We start from the raw sequence: 14,795 nt of genomic DNA, 5'->3' as shown, positions 1-14,795 counted from the left end.
AATTAATCATTAAATTAGCTAATCAAATAATCAATGATCAATTAATTAACGAGACAATTAAGAAATATTTAATAAATGAATGGATTAATAAATTAATCAATCAAATGAATATTCAACTGATCAATTAAATATTTGACCCATTATTCAGTTAACCAACTGGATAATCAAACAATCAAATATTTACTGTTTAATCAATTCATCAATTGATCAATTGATCAATTATTGAATCAACTAATCAATCAATCAATTAATTTTTTTGCTCACACACAACAAAGACAGATGCAAAAGGAGCGCATGCGCGAACAAGGGGGGAGTAAGTCAGGAGAAATTACGCGACAAATGTGGGTCGTCCAGATAAGCGCACATAAGTGCGCATTCAGATATATTCTTTTTTGACACTGTCATGGATTCCATGCTTACACAGTTATCTTTCGCATTCACCACATTTCACGACTGGTTTGACCCCTAAAACAGCGCAATACGTGTGTCATGTCGAAGAGTGGAACGTTTTGGGTATAGGCTGGCGTTTTCTTGAGGGACAAAGGTTTACGGGGAAATGTGTAACGACAGTTGTGCGTTAGCGAGGAGGGAATGGAATGAATAAGCACTGCACGCTTCAGAGTTCAAACCCCGGCGCCACGTCTTCTTAATCTTATCCCGTCGGGCAAGGTAAGTGTGCGCCCGTACAAAAAAAAGAAAAAAGAAAAAAAGGCGGAACACGCGAACGGTAGAGTACAGTGTAAGGGCAGCGGTCCCGTGTTCTTCAAGTCTTGTCTAGTTGGCGCTCTTTCATTTGTTTTAAATGCACTAAGCAGAAAGCAGGTAGGAGTTAGAAAGGACACACAACCAATTTTTAAACGAAGTGTTGGACGGAAGCCCGTCTGGTCGGGGAAACACGACACAAATAAAAAACTGACACCGAGCACGAGTGTTTAAAAACGAAAAAAGACGTTTCGGCTCCCGTACCTTCGGCCTTGTTCACAATGAGCTGAGGGGGCGAATGCGATCTCGTTGGTATGCTCGTGAACAAGGACACGACGCCGATACCCCATGTTACCTGAACTTAGCGAGCACTTGGCGCGTGTTCTACGCGCCTACAGCGTCCAGGTAGCGCACGTACCAACATAAAAGTTAAGGCACTCCCTGGTGAACGTCAAAGACAAGCTAACGAAAGAAAAGTTCCCAGGAATTATCTACAGCATACCCTGCGCAGGCTGCAATCGAAGCTATAGCAAGACAGGAAATTTACAGTAAAGGCTCAAGCAGCACATGTACGACGTGAAAAAGAAAAAAAAACATATCACATAACGCCCTGGCCGAACATACGGAAGCAACTCGCTACGAAATAGATTGTGCCAATGCTAAAATAATGAAAAAAAAGAAAGAATTGGACCTCACGGCGTCATCTGAATCCCTGACAATCCAGACCACGGAGCACACACTTAATCGCAATGACGGTGACTTCTCACACGTGTACGCGCGTTGCCTACGTCACATCTTGAATCCAACATAACCAGATCACATTCGCCCCCTCAGCTCATTGTGAACAAGGCTCCCGTACGGGAGCCGAGACGTCTTTTTTCGTTTTATAAACACTCGTGGTGGGTGTTAGTTTTTAATTTGTGTCACAACAAATTTTTGTGGAGTGCATGTCCTCTAGCTTATATGAAAGCTGGAGTTTTATTTAGGGGGCAACCGCAAGGAATTTCTAAGTAAACAGGCGAAAATAGTTTTACTTTTGCACTAACATTTCTGAAGTCTGAACGGTGATGCCATGGGGTGTCAAAATGTGACACATCGTGCGTGTCCAAACAACTTCGTCTTTTTCAACACGCTATTCAGAAACTCATGAAAGAACAGGAAAGGTTGCACATTATTGTTTTTTTAGCGGGGGGCAAGTTTTTATACACCTCTTTTAATCTCCCGCGCAGTTAAAACTGTGTTGCTGCACGGCACTCTGTCATGGTTACCGGCATTCCTATAGGTGGTATTCGTTGAAAAGTTTAGCTGTCAATTCCTCCGCTTGGCAACACTGGAAACGGCCACGAACTTGGCCGATGCGCCACGGACATGGCGCGGCTTAGGCCACTGCGCCCGCACGCCGAAAAAAAAAAAAACGCCGTCGTGCGTCGTCTGCTCCGTTTCAACAGGATTCTCAATGGTGGCGTCAACAGAGATGTTATTAATCGCACTCATATTGGACTCGAGGCAATACTTTGCGTTCGATGAGGTAGAGTTTGTAACGTGCAACACAGTCAAGTGCTTAGCACGGACAAGTACCGCCATCCCGCGGAGCCTGACATAACGATTGACGGCGCACTTACACGGTTGCCTGCATGCGTGCCTCGCCAGTGAATACAAGCAATTTGGCTTTACACGTATCGCTTGTAGATCTAAAAATTCACATTTCTAAAGTTATAGAGCACTATCGGCGAAATCTTTTTGGGTTAAGCTGTTTAAGTGATGTCTTTTCATTTTGGATTGAGAATATGTACTCGACAAAACTCGGTTGCCTGTCCCTTTAAGTTGGCGGGATGCGGGAGCATAGTGACTGCCGTGGTATTCGCGACGTCGGGTATGAGGTATAATACGATCACGCACGAACTTCGTTTCTTTTGCGACAGATATACAGCATCACGTAAGTAAGGGGTTTTACGTTGACTTGGGAAAATTGCACAATGACCGCTCACCCATGAGGATGTGACTTCAAATAGTGATGCACGCGCGCTGGACGCTGGCTTACCTTCAATTATCCGCTTCTGTAGTTTCCCCTAACCCTTTCGCGCTTCTCTTTGTAACTGAAGCTTAGCTGAAACTCGCACTGACGTGTCGAAGAAAATTGATGTCTGCTTACTGCGATATGATAGTATACAAATTGAGGTTTCGGAAATCGGAACAAGCTAGCCGATAGAGGGCGCGCAAATACTGTAATATGCCCAGGTCGCATTAATCTCCCGCTCAATGAAAACACAATGCCGACGCAGTATCAACAATTTGTACCTTTGTACCATACGCAATGTGCCTTTTGGGGTGTATACTTGCTTTCCTAAAACCCTGTTTCTTACTGTTCTTTCTTTTTTCCGCGATTTATATATTTAGTTTTGCATTTTGTCTATATTCAGTTGTCTGTATTCAGTTGTATGTATTGTTTGTTCTTGTAACCGTGATGAGATTTGATTCGCTTATTTTTTTAGGACACATTGCTTTTTACCAACAATTAGGTATTAAACATTCCGCCTAAGTTTTTAGTATATTAAGGAATACTTTGAAATCGTTATGTTTATTTGAAGCGTAAGAGCTTGTTCAGAATTGATCTCGTCTCCGTTGGAATCGTGTTGCCAAGGCCATTTATGGGTTCATGAGCGCAGTCAACCAAACGAGTCTAGTGTTAGCCCGCATGCGCTTGCAGATGTATTTCTGGGATATAAACTGATTGATTGAGTTTGCACTTCGCAGCTTTTAATCCATTTCAATCCGCAGTCTTAGACTGAGCGAGTTGATCTTTACCATGTTACTAAAATTGCCATTTCTCATTCTTGCCATTTCTTCATTTCTGAATTCATTCATTGTCGGAGCCGGTGCAAAGCCAACGTCGTTGTTTCCGACAGAGTGCTTGCAAACACTTGTCTGTTATAACCTCTCTTATCAGGTTAGCACGCAGCAGGGACTCGCTCATGCCGGCAAAAGAGTGGGCCTTCAACGAAGGTCGTTATCATCATTACCACCATCCTCACTGGTATAATCTGTTAAAAATACCAGATAGTTGTAACAAGTGCTTCAGCCGACTGAGGGAAGCATTGGTGCCTTAATCTTTGAAATAATACTGTCACGAAGTAGAAACATTGATGGGGCTTAATGTGCAATGGCGCTAGAAGAGCGGTATGAGTTTAGGCTTCGGAGCTTCTTAGTATACACATCGGGTCGGCATTGTGTCCATTCATTCCGCTTTGGACCAACATAGGCGACGATTCCAGATATTTTGCCATTGCCCAGAACAAGGTCCACACCCCCGCGGTATATGAGCGCTTGGTGCAGTTTCCCTCCATCATCTCTAAGCATGGCAAACGCGCGCTGCACGGAGCCATACGTTCCTGCGGTGGCGTCGGCACTTCCATCCATCAGTTCAACCCCGCAGGTGCGTGCGTGCGGCCGTTTTGTTGGCGGCTGAGTTTTGCTTAAGCCAGACATGACGCCAGTGAGACTATGGCTGCGGGTCCTTTTCGGCCCCGCCGATCGCCACCCGATCGACCACGTCACTGAATGTTTGGTGAGACAGCGACATTGGGTTCATCCGAGCAACTATGCTGCCATGCCATCAGTTGCCTCTGAGTAGTATTAGGGTATTTCGCGTGTGCTGCAGACACAAAAAATTATTACTTTGTGCACGGGAGAACAGGATGGACAGGACGTCATGGGCCCTTGTGCGCTGAGTAAGAATAGACAGTTTTGGTTTCACGTACGTACAGCATCACGTAAGCAAATCCGTAGCCCATGCGCATGTAGTTTGAAACACTAGTTACACGTACGCGATGCACCCTGCGCGTAGGGCGCCAGGATGCTCGTGTTCTCCGCCCATAGCCGAGCGTTATTCCTAGCTCCATTTACTAATAGACTCAGACACCGCTGTAAATACTCGTGATCTCGCGAGCCCGTTGCTATGACGACGACAAACGCTACTTCGTCAGGCTTAACAGCTGAAAAATCGTCTGTCTATCTGAAAAACCAAAGCTGTTTTGCGATTAAAACTTTGGGTGTGGGTCATCATCATCATCATCATCATCATAATCATGATTACCAGCCTATCTACGCCCACTGCAGGGTAAATGCCTCTCCCATTAATCTCTAATTATCCCTGCCCTGTGCTAACCACGACCAATTTATCCCCGCAAACAACTTGATCTCATCTGCCCATCTAACTTTCCGCCGCCCCCTGCAACGCTTGCCTTCTCTACGGGTCCACTCTGTTACCCTTAATGACCAACGGTTATCTCGCCTTCGCATCACGTGCCCTGCCCACGCCCATTTCTTCTCAATTTCTAATAATATGTTAAACACTCGTTTGTTCTCTAACCCACTCCGCTCTCTTCTTGTCCCTTAGTGTTACACCTATCATCTTCCGTTCCATTGCTCGCTGAGTCGTCCTCAATTTAAGTTGAACCCTCTTAGTGAGCCTCCAATTTCTCAATTCCTGCCCCGTAGGGGAGTACCTGTAAGATGCAGCTGTCATACACTTTCTTCTTGAAGGACAATGGTAGGCTGCCATTCATTATCTGAGAATTCCTGCCGAATGCACTCCAGCCCATTCTTATCCTTGGAACTATTTCTGCTTCATGGGTGAGGGTAAGAATGGGCGAATTGAAGGCGAAATCAACCGCTTAGAACACAAAATCGGCCTTAGGGAGTGGCGACTACGGTATTATCACGGCGAAGAGAAAGGGCAGGGCACCGCCATGTTGGTCAACTCTACGTACGGAAGCGGCGTGTAGACCGCAACGTAAAAATTAGAATCCATCGTATGTCCGTGATACTCATGGCGACCTTTTGTGTTCTGCGCATGCGCTCTGTCATATGTGAAAGCTCTACGTACGTGAAACTGTTACATACGTGAAACTAAAACCATCTAATGTTTGACAACTGTAACCAACTAGCCCACATCGAGGCTCCCGCTGCAAGACGCCCCAGTCCGCTCTTCCCCGTCACACATACTGGCTTGCGCTGTCGATACGTTGACGACAGCTGAAATATACAATAATCAATCTCATGGATGTATGTATGTCACCCTGCCAATAACGCCAGACATTTTGCCTACGAAGTAGACGAGGTACTTGAAACCAGCCAGGTGAGAGTAAACATGAGTGCTCTGTTCTTGACGCAGGAAAGCTCAAAAGACGCTCTTACCTCAGGATGGAACGTCAAAGCTCTTGCGACGAGTTCAAGGCCGTTAAGAAGCTTGTTTTCTGTGGCGCCACCTTTTACCGAATGGTTACGGTCGCGGAGAATGCGTCTTCCCATCAGGAGTCAAACAGAAGCCGAGTCTGTCCGTAAGTGCTCCAACAGTATCGCCATGGTGATTTTGCAGCTGTTTGCGTTTGTATACAATTTTTACGTACAAATGGTTGGGTCACCGGTGCCGTGGTTCCCTGCGCGTGCAAGTGCCTGGTTCGTTTACTTTCCCTCTCATCTGCCGCGGCTATCACAATAAACAAATTTAGAGCCTTGAAAAGCCACGAGGATTGCGCGGAACGACGACACGAAGAGGAGACAACAGGAAAAGCGCATTGCGCGGAACGACGACACGAAGTCGTCGTTCCGCACAATCCTCGTTCGTGTCGTCGTTCCGCGCAATCCTCATGGCTTTTCAAGTATCAGACCAACTAGCCCGTCAACAAGTCTTGCTGAAATTTAGAGCCCTCCAACTACAGTGGAGATGGAATGGCCCCGAAACTTTAAAGGTGCTGTCGGGAATCCCCCAATATTAACCACTCCTATGTGAACTACAGGCAACTACGAAAAGTAGATGACAATGTTAGAGACTTCATAGCGGATAAGTCTCATATAAATTTGCTTAGAAATAGTTTAGATAAAACAAGAGTTACAGCCACTTTGTGTAACAATACTCTTTCCGTAGACAGCAGACGGGAATTCTGTAACGTTTTCACTTCCCTGTGAACTAACTAAATACGATATATAAATGGATTTTGGCGTAATAATAGAGACGTCTTCACAGCCAGTCTCAATGTAATTTTTTACAAGATACCTGCATTAGATTGAGAGCTCCAGAGCATTTCCCTCTAGCTCTGTAGAGGAAAAGTCTAATTCTAGGCGTCTGTGTCGACGGGAGCACAGTTTCTCGCAACCTTCGCTAAAAGACAAACGGCGCCTAGTTTCACTACCATCAAGTGACCCATAAAGATGGTCTGCGCGTCCTGTCTTTCGGCTACGTTCGTCTGGTAGAGAAAGTTTACGTTTATTGAAGGTTACACAAAAGACGCACGAATAAGCGTGATACATTACGAGGTCACACAGTAAGAAGTGGAGGGATGACGTCCTCACAGCTCGTGGATGAGATGATACGTAATATGCAGCAGACAGCGGTTGCTAAGGCAGGGTTATTACACAACGTAATCGCGCGTAGTATATTTTAACGCGAAAGTGTTTTCTGCCCAAGTACACCAAGATCCCATGGACCGCCGCCATATACGTCACGCAAATGACATCGCCAGGAAAAGTTTCATTGACGCGGCTCCTCCGCCCGGATTCGAGCCACGAACCCTCTCGCCGCACCGGGAGGTACACAGCGCTATGCCCACGGCATTATAAATTCAAGCGCAAGTAGGTTTACGAACGCGCCTTATATCTTTCCCACTATCTCATTCATTCAGATGGTGCTGTCGTCTAGGAGAGGTGAAGCGAAGTAGTTCATCATGACGCTAATAAGCGTTGACAGTTCGTGCCTCGATGCCAGCGTCTCCGTGTACGCGGGACGCGTGTGAATCGAGGCACCCTCCGGCACCTACTGCTTTCGGTTTCGGTTTCGGTCCGGTTTTGTTCGCGCGGTTTTCAAGGTGCTGTGGCTTGTCGGATTTACTCAATGTTCCGGCGCGTGAAATCCAGTGTCTTACGTTCATGCGTCTAACAGTGCCATACTGACGTGATATAAATAGCGATGTGCAAGTTAATGGGTGCACAATAAACGTTTTAACGCTCCTGGGAAGACACATTTCAGTTTCGTGTTTTACCGATTCTTATAAAGGAGGCATCAGCCACATTTTTTTGGTATTAGCGTGCTCAAATTAGTCATGTAGCCGTCAATTAGTGCAATTGTGCACTCATTACCGACGTAACGATCCTTATTCCTTTACGTCATTTTTTTCTTTTTAGATTCCTTCTTCGCCATTGTAACGCCTGCATATACCTAATTAGGCGAAGCCCGCATTGCTGGTTCTGTAATGAACATGCTCGAGGTATTTCTGCAGGTCATGTCTCCAACGCATGTGTCTGATTTGAAGGTCACAAAATAGTCACTATCTTAGCTTTGTGCTGTTGAGAGAGTTGCGGGTTAAAGGTTTGTTCATTCTGTGGAATTTTAATCATTCTGTAGCCTATGCACATGTCAGAAGTTCATAGCAGGTGACTAAGGTCGATTATTGGGCCAGTCGGTTCATGATATTCGAAGTGAAACTAACGTTAAACACGCTGCACAAAAGAGACAAAACACACAGAAGGAACCCGGGGCTTCTTTTACCAGTGGTTTTCACCTCGAAAATTGAGAACAGTGTTGCCAGCGAGGAATCGTAGCGTACGTAGTAGCGTACGTTGCTAAACTTGGCTTCGCAGTCCGGGTTCCGGGACGCGTGTGCGGCGGTTGCGCCCGCGACGAATCACTGTCGTTTGCGTCTAGCTGTCGGAACTGGGGCTAAACACAACCAAGCGTATACCTACGTCTCTGTCAGTGAAATAAAAAAAAATGCCGATTATTCCTACTATGGTTTAAACCCGGTCTAACGAAGTCACTCGGAACAGCGAATGATTTCGTTAAATTGAAAAATTCGTAAAACCGGGACTGACATTTTACAAGCAGCCGATTCCATAAATTCTATATCTGAAGGGAGGCGCATCCCAGCAGCAACCATGACATCGTAATTGCGGCGGCTGCGGCGCTCGCCTGTCCATAATTTAGCAATGCACTATATGTCCGTGCTGAAAAGAACAACAAAAAAACGTAGGTAGCGACGTAGGAAGCATAGATTGAGACTTCTGTATTTTATATCTAACATTTTCAGAGTTAGCAAGGACAAATCCCGATGACGTGTGTGTATCCCGATGACGTGATCAGAGTAATAAAATGCCAGAGATGAAGTGCAGGACATATAATGACTTTTATTTTTTGCCATTGAATATGTAGCTCTAGAGCGAATTACCAGCCGACGCCGTCTGTGTCAGTATCCAGACATTCGCTCGCCTGCTTAACGAATTGTGAAGTTGTCGGTGTTTCAGTGCTATTTAGTTGTGTGCTTCTTTTCAGTTATTTATGCCTTGACAGAACAAGTGACTGTGCTAGTGACTCGTTTGTATCTCGCCGCCAACTCCCCTGCTGTGATGCCTAGGCGCTGGAAGTAATGGTATAAAGTAAATAAATAACTAAACAAGCCCGTGGGAAATTACGAGCAGTTCTTCGGCACCTCCCTTGAATAATTCGGTTTTCAGCATACCGACACTGATTCCACTTGGCGACTTCAACGTAGCCGTGCCTGAAGCAAGAACGTTTTGTAGATACAATTCACGGCAAAGTGGAACCATAGCCCGGTCAACAACAACATGTATGGGCACGGCATTACTGCGCGGTAGAAGGGATGCACTGTAATTTTTTTCTAGATCATAAGGCACCCGCACTAGGCATTCGTGATGTATAAACTCTGCTGGTATGCTCTTAGCTCACAAAGGGCCTCGAACCTTTTAACAGTGGAGCTGCTGTATAGGCCAAGCCTTTTCGTAAGTGTGCTGAAGTTTGTGCGTCACCCTGGGTGTGACCAGCTTCCCAAACCGGCCGACGGCCTTATCAAAACCAGTTCAAAGACCCATGCATAGAGGGCGCAGTGGTCTCGCAGTGGGGAGGCCTCTCCTTCCCGCTTCCGACGTTTATCGGCCGATTTCTTTGCACGAACCGTAGAACTTGCGTGGCGACGGCGCCGTCGTTCTTGGGCAAGCGCCCGTTGACGTTCGGGCGGGCACAAGAGGACCACAGCTCCGCTGTTTCGGCAGATGTAACACTGAGTGGAACTGGTTTAATCCCCTCCCACTATTTTCGATTGATTGTAGGGCTTAACGCGCCGACGCAACGCAGGCTATGGGGCGCGCCGTAGTGAAGGGCTCCGGATTAATTTTGACCACCTGGGAATCTTTAACGTGCGCCGAAATCTCGTACACACGGGCGTTTTTGCTTTTTGCCTCCATCAGAAAAGCGGCCGCCGCGGCCGGGAATCGAACCCGCAACCTCGTGCTCAGCAGCCCAACGCCTTAGCCACTGAGCCAGTCTCCCTCTCTTTTCCTTTCAAGGCTTGTGAAGCAGATGCAGCGCTGCGTGCGGTCGGCAGGCCTGGATTCCGGATGCTACGACTCCACGCTGCTGAGCCCCGAGGTGTACACACTCGAGAAGCGGCTGTTGCTGGAGTTCAAAGACGAATGCGGAGCGCTGACCCCTGAGAGCCCCAGCGATTTTGGTCAGCCACGCCCGGAAGGTATGATCATGGGACGGAAAAAGCGGTTCGAGTTTGTAAGCAGATAGTAACTGTAGGCAGGTTTGTAACTGCAGTAATAAGGGGGTAATTGGTGTAATTACTGCAAGTATTAACCAGGAATTAATACTGATCACTAGTAATTAGGTGATAAAATCTGTAAGGTATTAATTACTAAGGTAATTTCTGTAACTACTGCAATCACTGTAATTGTGAGTAAAATCTTAATTGCAAGCAGTTTTGTAACTGCATATTGAATACAAACGTTTTGAATGTCTGGTTAAGACAATAGGCGCTGTAATGAGGATTACAGATTTATGCAGGTGAAATGTGTGCTGTGAACTAACGCTAGAATGCCAAACAGAACTCTTTTCATATCCCGCCTGTCAAAGGAACGAAGCTGGAGCTGTGACGATAGAGTGAACGACCTCGGGAGGCGTGACGAAGGTGCAAATTAATTTTATCTAGTTTCAGACAGCTTTGAGTGGCTTAATTAGGATCAGCTTTTATATGTCTGATATGTTCTCCGTCGTGAATGCTTTGTTCCGAACTAGTCGTACAGGGCATGGCAAGGTCATGGCAAAGTCGGCCGTAATGGAAGTGTCCGTCTTCGACATTGAGGCTGATGCAAATCTCCACTGTGGTCTTCATGTAGTATTACCTAACGTCATCAGTGACTCCACAACATTCATGAAGTTATCTAGCGTCTTGTTCATAGTATGTTCAGTTACTTAGTTACTAGTAGCAGAGTAAGTTCAGTGAAGCCGCCGTAGGGAAACAAATCAATGTATCCTGTAGCCGAAGTGAGATATAACCGAGCAGTTAACGCTCTAAACGGTGGTCGACAAGAACTCAGAATAGAAAATCTAATGGCGGGGTGGCTAATTACGGAGACGCGGTAAAATTGTGGACGCGGGGCTGTGCATTTCGTCAAGCGGCATGCAGGACACGTATTATGAAACTAGAACCCACAGGCGGGAACTGTTTCGGGGGGATTTAAATGCTACCAGGGTAAGAAAACTGATTAACTCTAAGTGCACACCCACCATATATGTATGCATTTGTACCGGGAAAAGGTGTCAGCATAAGACTGCACCGAGAGGAAAGTGACGTAGTTCATTTTGTACGCTGTGAAATTCCTTTCAACCTGCGACTCTATCTTGATTTTGCGCCGCTGCTGCCGAATTTCGCGGTGTACCGAAGTTTGGTAGCGCTGAGACTGGGACCAAGCGAATAGAAACACCCAAGGTGCTACATTAACGTACGTACTTGCACTGTTGTGTTTATGCGCTGTTGAGGCAGTCGGCGGGGGCAATAAAACACTATGTTTTTTAACACCAAAGTGTTTTATTCCGGGATTCATGAAGATTTCACTTACTTCATATCCGTCACGGAAATGGCGCCAGTCAGGCGAAGCAAGTGGCCTGTAAAGGATGCACCCCTGCACAGAGGTGCTTCTTGCGGGGAAGCAACCTTTACTACTAAAGAGTACGTTATACTTAGGGTTGTTCGTTTTCGGGTTTTATATTCTAACACGAAAGTGTTTTATACCGGGATACACCAAGATTTCCCTGACGTCATATCCGTCGCGGAAATGAAGCCAGTACACCTTTGCGAAATGACCCACCAGCAGGACGTCGCTCGCCAAGCACACCCACAAGGCAGCCGCCGATCTGCAAATCATGCTGAGCTCTAGATTTCGCTGCCCAATTCACTTTCGTGATGCGCCGATTCCTATGACCGAGGAATCAACCACAGTTTTTTGTTATCCCAGATGTACAGTTTGTCTCCCATTTGTAGATTATTGTGGACAAGTAGGACGTGTTGTTTTACTGTCACGCTCGAGCTTCGCGATTTGCCAGAGAAGCTTTTGTTTGTGCGAATTGCTTTAATTATAATCTTTTTGTACAATAAAACTGGATCGCATCGGTTCATGTGCATTTTTTAGCAAAGCCTACTTTTCTAACAAAGCGCTTGGAAGTAAGCAATACCAGAGAGCAAGAAATGCCGCGTATTCAGTAATATGCGAAGCAAAGCAAAGCCGGATTATTCATTGCCTTGAAAGCGCTACATACACGTGGGTATACAAATAAGGTACCGAAGCCAAATGGCTGGAACGGGACACTCGGTAGTTGATTAAAAAGGCAGAATATATAGATGACGCAGCGAAACGGAAGTAATTGGTATACTCAAATAAATAACGAAATTATAAAACATTAAAAAATGCAGGCATTTTAACAATTCAACATGAAAAGGCTATCAAGTGGTTCAACAATGCCTACCAACAACCTAATTTATATTTTCCTTTCTTGATATTGCAGTTTGTCAGCTAAAAGAATTTAACGAAGAGTGGGAATCGTGTGACTCGACAGCGAAGGACGACATCCGTCGCTTCGTGCAGAATAAATCAGGAAATACGGAGATCACGCCCATCCATTCAGCGCAGCGAAGCCTTTGCAAGTAAGCGGGCTCGCACTGAATCTTTCTCTGTATGACACCTGTTCAGACCGGTAGCCGCCGTCGTAAGCTCTGCGTATGGTACTGAAACACTTTTTTGACGTCACTCATTTATAAACATATTCAGCATTTCAACAAGTTCGACATACTGGAGAATAAGCCAGGGCTTGAAATGTGAAGTACATCGAGGAACAGCGGGACTCGTTACTCATACGCATTGGATAGCGTAAGTTACTGACTGTCATGAATTGGTGAACCTTCCAGAAGGGCTGAGGAGTCCTCGAACTGTTTGCAGACCGTGGGTTAGTTGCGATGACACTATCCCTGGTATTCTGAATCATTCCTCCACTCGAGCGTCCAGTGCAGGAGATTCTTTAAATTGATTTCCCCACGCATAAGCATTGCGCAATCCTCCCACAGCCGAGTGAAGGGAGCCAATGGAGTGGAGGAGGAACTCCGAATACGGCCCTATACCTCTGTGGCCGTAGTGAATGATTTCGATGGGTTGTGGAAGGCATTTGGCTTGTGATGACACACTGAACCGGTCCAAGCAGTGGCACAGAGATGTACGTGCACTGATTTGACATCCAAGAATGTGAGGGTAGTAGCGAGGAGGCCGATCTTTGTTAGTAAGTGGCCGTCACTTCACAGCTCCGCTGCTCATCCACAGCCGTCCGACGCAACGGACCTGAGTTTTTAAAGCGAAGCTTTCTGTACATCACTATTGTCGTCGATGTCCGAGCAAAACTCACTACGGATTTCACAAAACGATGACGACAATGATGATAAGCGAAGGAAAATTAGGCGCCTAAAAAAAATACGCGAGGTCGGAATCGAACTTGGGTCTCTCGCGTCTGTCGATTCCGATAGTGTCACTAGATAAGGTTACAGAGTATCGGCACTTTTTTCTGATACTGTTCCGTGCCGCCGCCGTGATCATTGGCCAGTTCGAATCACGTGACATTTGTTTGCACTGCGATGGTTCACGGGCCCGCCATTTATTTGTTTATTAGTTTTTGGTCTGTCAACTGTGGTAGTCTCAGCATATCCTCCCTGCTCTGCGGCTGCGTGCGACTTACGTCGTTCCGAATGCGAATCAGAGATAACGCGCTTTGCTGCATTTTAGCTGCAGAAACGTTTCCGAAGATGCCGTGTTGCTGCGTCTTCGGCAGTGTTGTTTACAAATGACCTCGTCAAAGTTAGCGGTGAGGTCGCAGAAGTGGCAACCTGGCAGCACTGATGAACATCAAAATGGGCGCTGTTGCTCGCTAACGTAATTCAGTGATGGTACTCTGTAGCTTATCCAGTGACACTATATCCCGGCACGGTCGAAGCAGTTTGGGTTTCAGACTTTGACTCTGGTTGCATAAGAGAAAGTTTCGTGTTTTAACCATCTTTCTATTAAAAAAGAGGCTTTCATTTTTCTGAACTTCTCCGAGCAAGTCAGTGCGGTGCTTTCAATACTCGGGTTACCGTGACCGCATGAAACCGCGTAGCCTTGCCCAGCAGCTAGGAGACGTTCAATCGAGACCCGTGCATTGATACGGTGTTGCCTTGTGCAGGCGCTTGGCTGGTCATCGCGAGTGCCTGGAGACCTCGGCCGACAAGCAACACTGCTCAGCGCTGGTGCCGCGGATTTCGGACCTGACTAGCGAGCTGTTCGACCGCACACGCCTCGTGTACTGCTCGCGGGCTGCTCACTCCCGCATGAGGGCGCCGTCGATCATCATGCCCCTAGCCATTGTAACCGTCGTGCGGGCGCTCCGCCTATACACATTACCTGAATAGCAGAAATAATGTATTTATGTTCAAACGATAGCAGAAATATTCTATTTATATTCAAATTATTGATATTTCCTTATTAAACGCAACACCACAAAGTTTGCAAACATCCGAGTTTGGACACTGCTGGAGAACGTGCTTACAGCTAACAGGGATAAACACGAAGAGCACACACTCGCACGCACACACACGCAGACAAAAAAACAACAGAAACGAACACTAAACTTGACGCTGGTGACAAATTTTAACTGCACTGTAACCTTATTTACCTTTAAAAATACAGAAATGAAAGTACAAACACAAAAATCTTCGGAGCTGCAG

General features: G+C 46.2%; 1 protein-coding gene across 1 annotated transcript in view; it reads left to right on the top strand.

The window, feature by feature from the left end:
- The window catches only part of LOC144161539 (uncharacterized), a 78,146-nt gene extending 63,642 nt beyond the window's left edge, over positions 1-14,504 (top strand). Inside the window, exons 12-15 of the mRNA XM_077692194.1 lie at positions 5,876-6,041; positions 10,057-10,238; positions 12,557-12,695; positions 14,255-14,504. Of these exons, the coding sequence (XP_077548320.1) occupies positions 5,876-6,041; positions 10,057-10,238; positions 12,557-12,695; positions 14,255-14,480 (713 nt within the window). The 3' untranslated portion in view covers positions 14,481-14,504. The remainder of the gene's footprint in view (positions 1-5,875; positions 6,042-10,056; positions 10,239-12,556; positions 12,696-14,254) is intronic.
- The last annotated feature ends 291 nt before the right edge of the window (positions 14,505-14,795 follow it).

Source organism: Haemaphysalis longicornis, unplaced genomic scaffold, assembly GCF_048455015.1.
Source record: "Haemaphysalis longicornis isolate Haplotype H1 unplaced genomic scaffold, Haemaphysalis longicornis Haplotype H1 scaffold_12, whole genome shotgun sequence".
Taxonomy (NCBI): domain Eukaryota; kingdom Metazoa; phylum Arthropoda; class Arachnida; order Ixodida; family Ixodidae; genus Haemaphysalis; species Haemaphysalis longicornis.
Note: the sequence above shows the minus strand (reverse complement) of the source record. Positions and strands in the feature narration are given on the sequence as shown.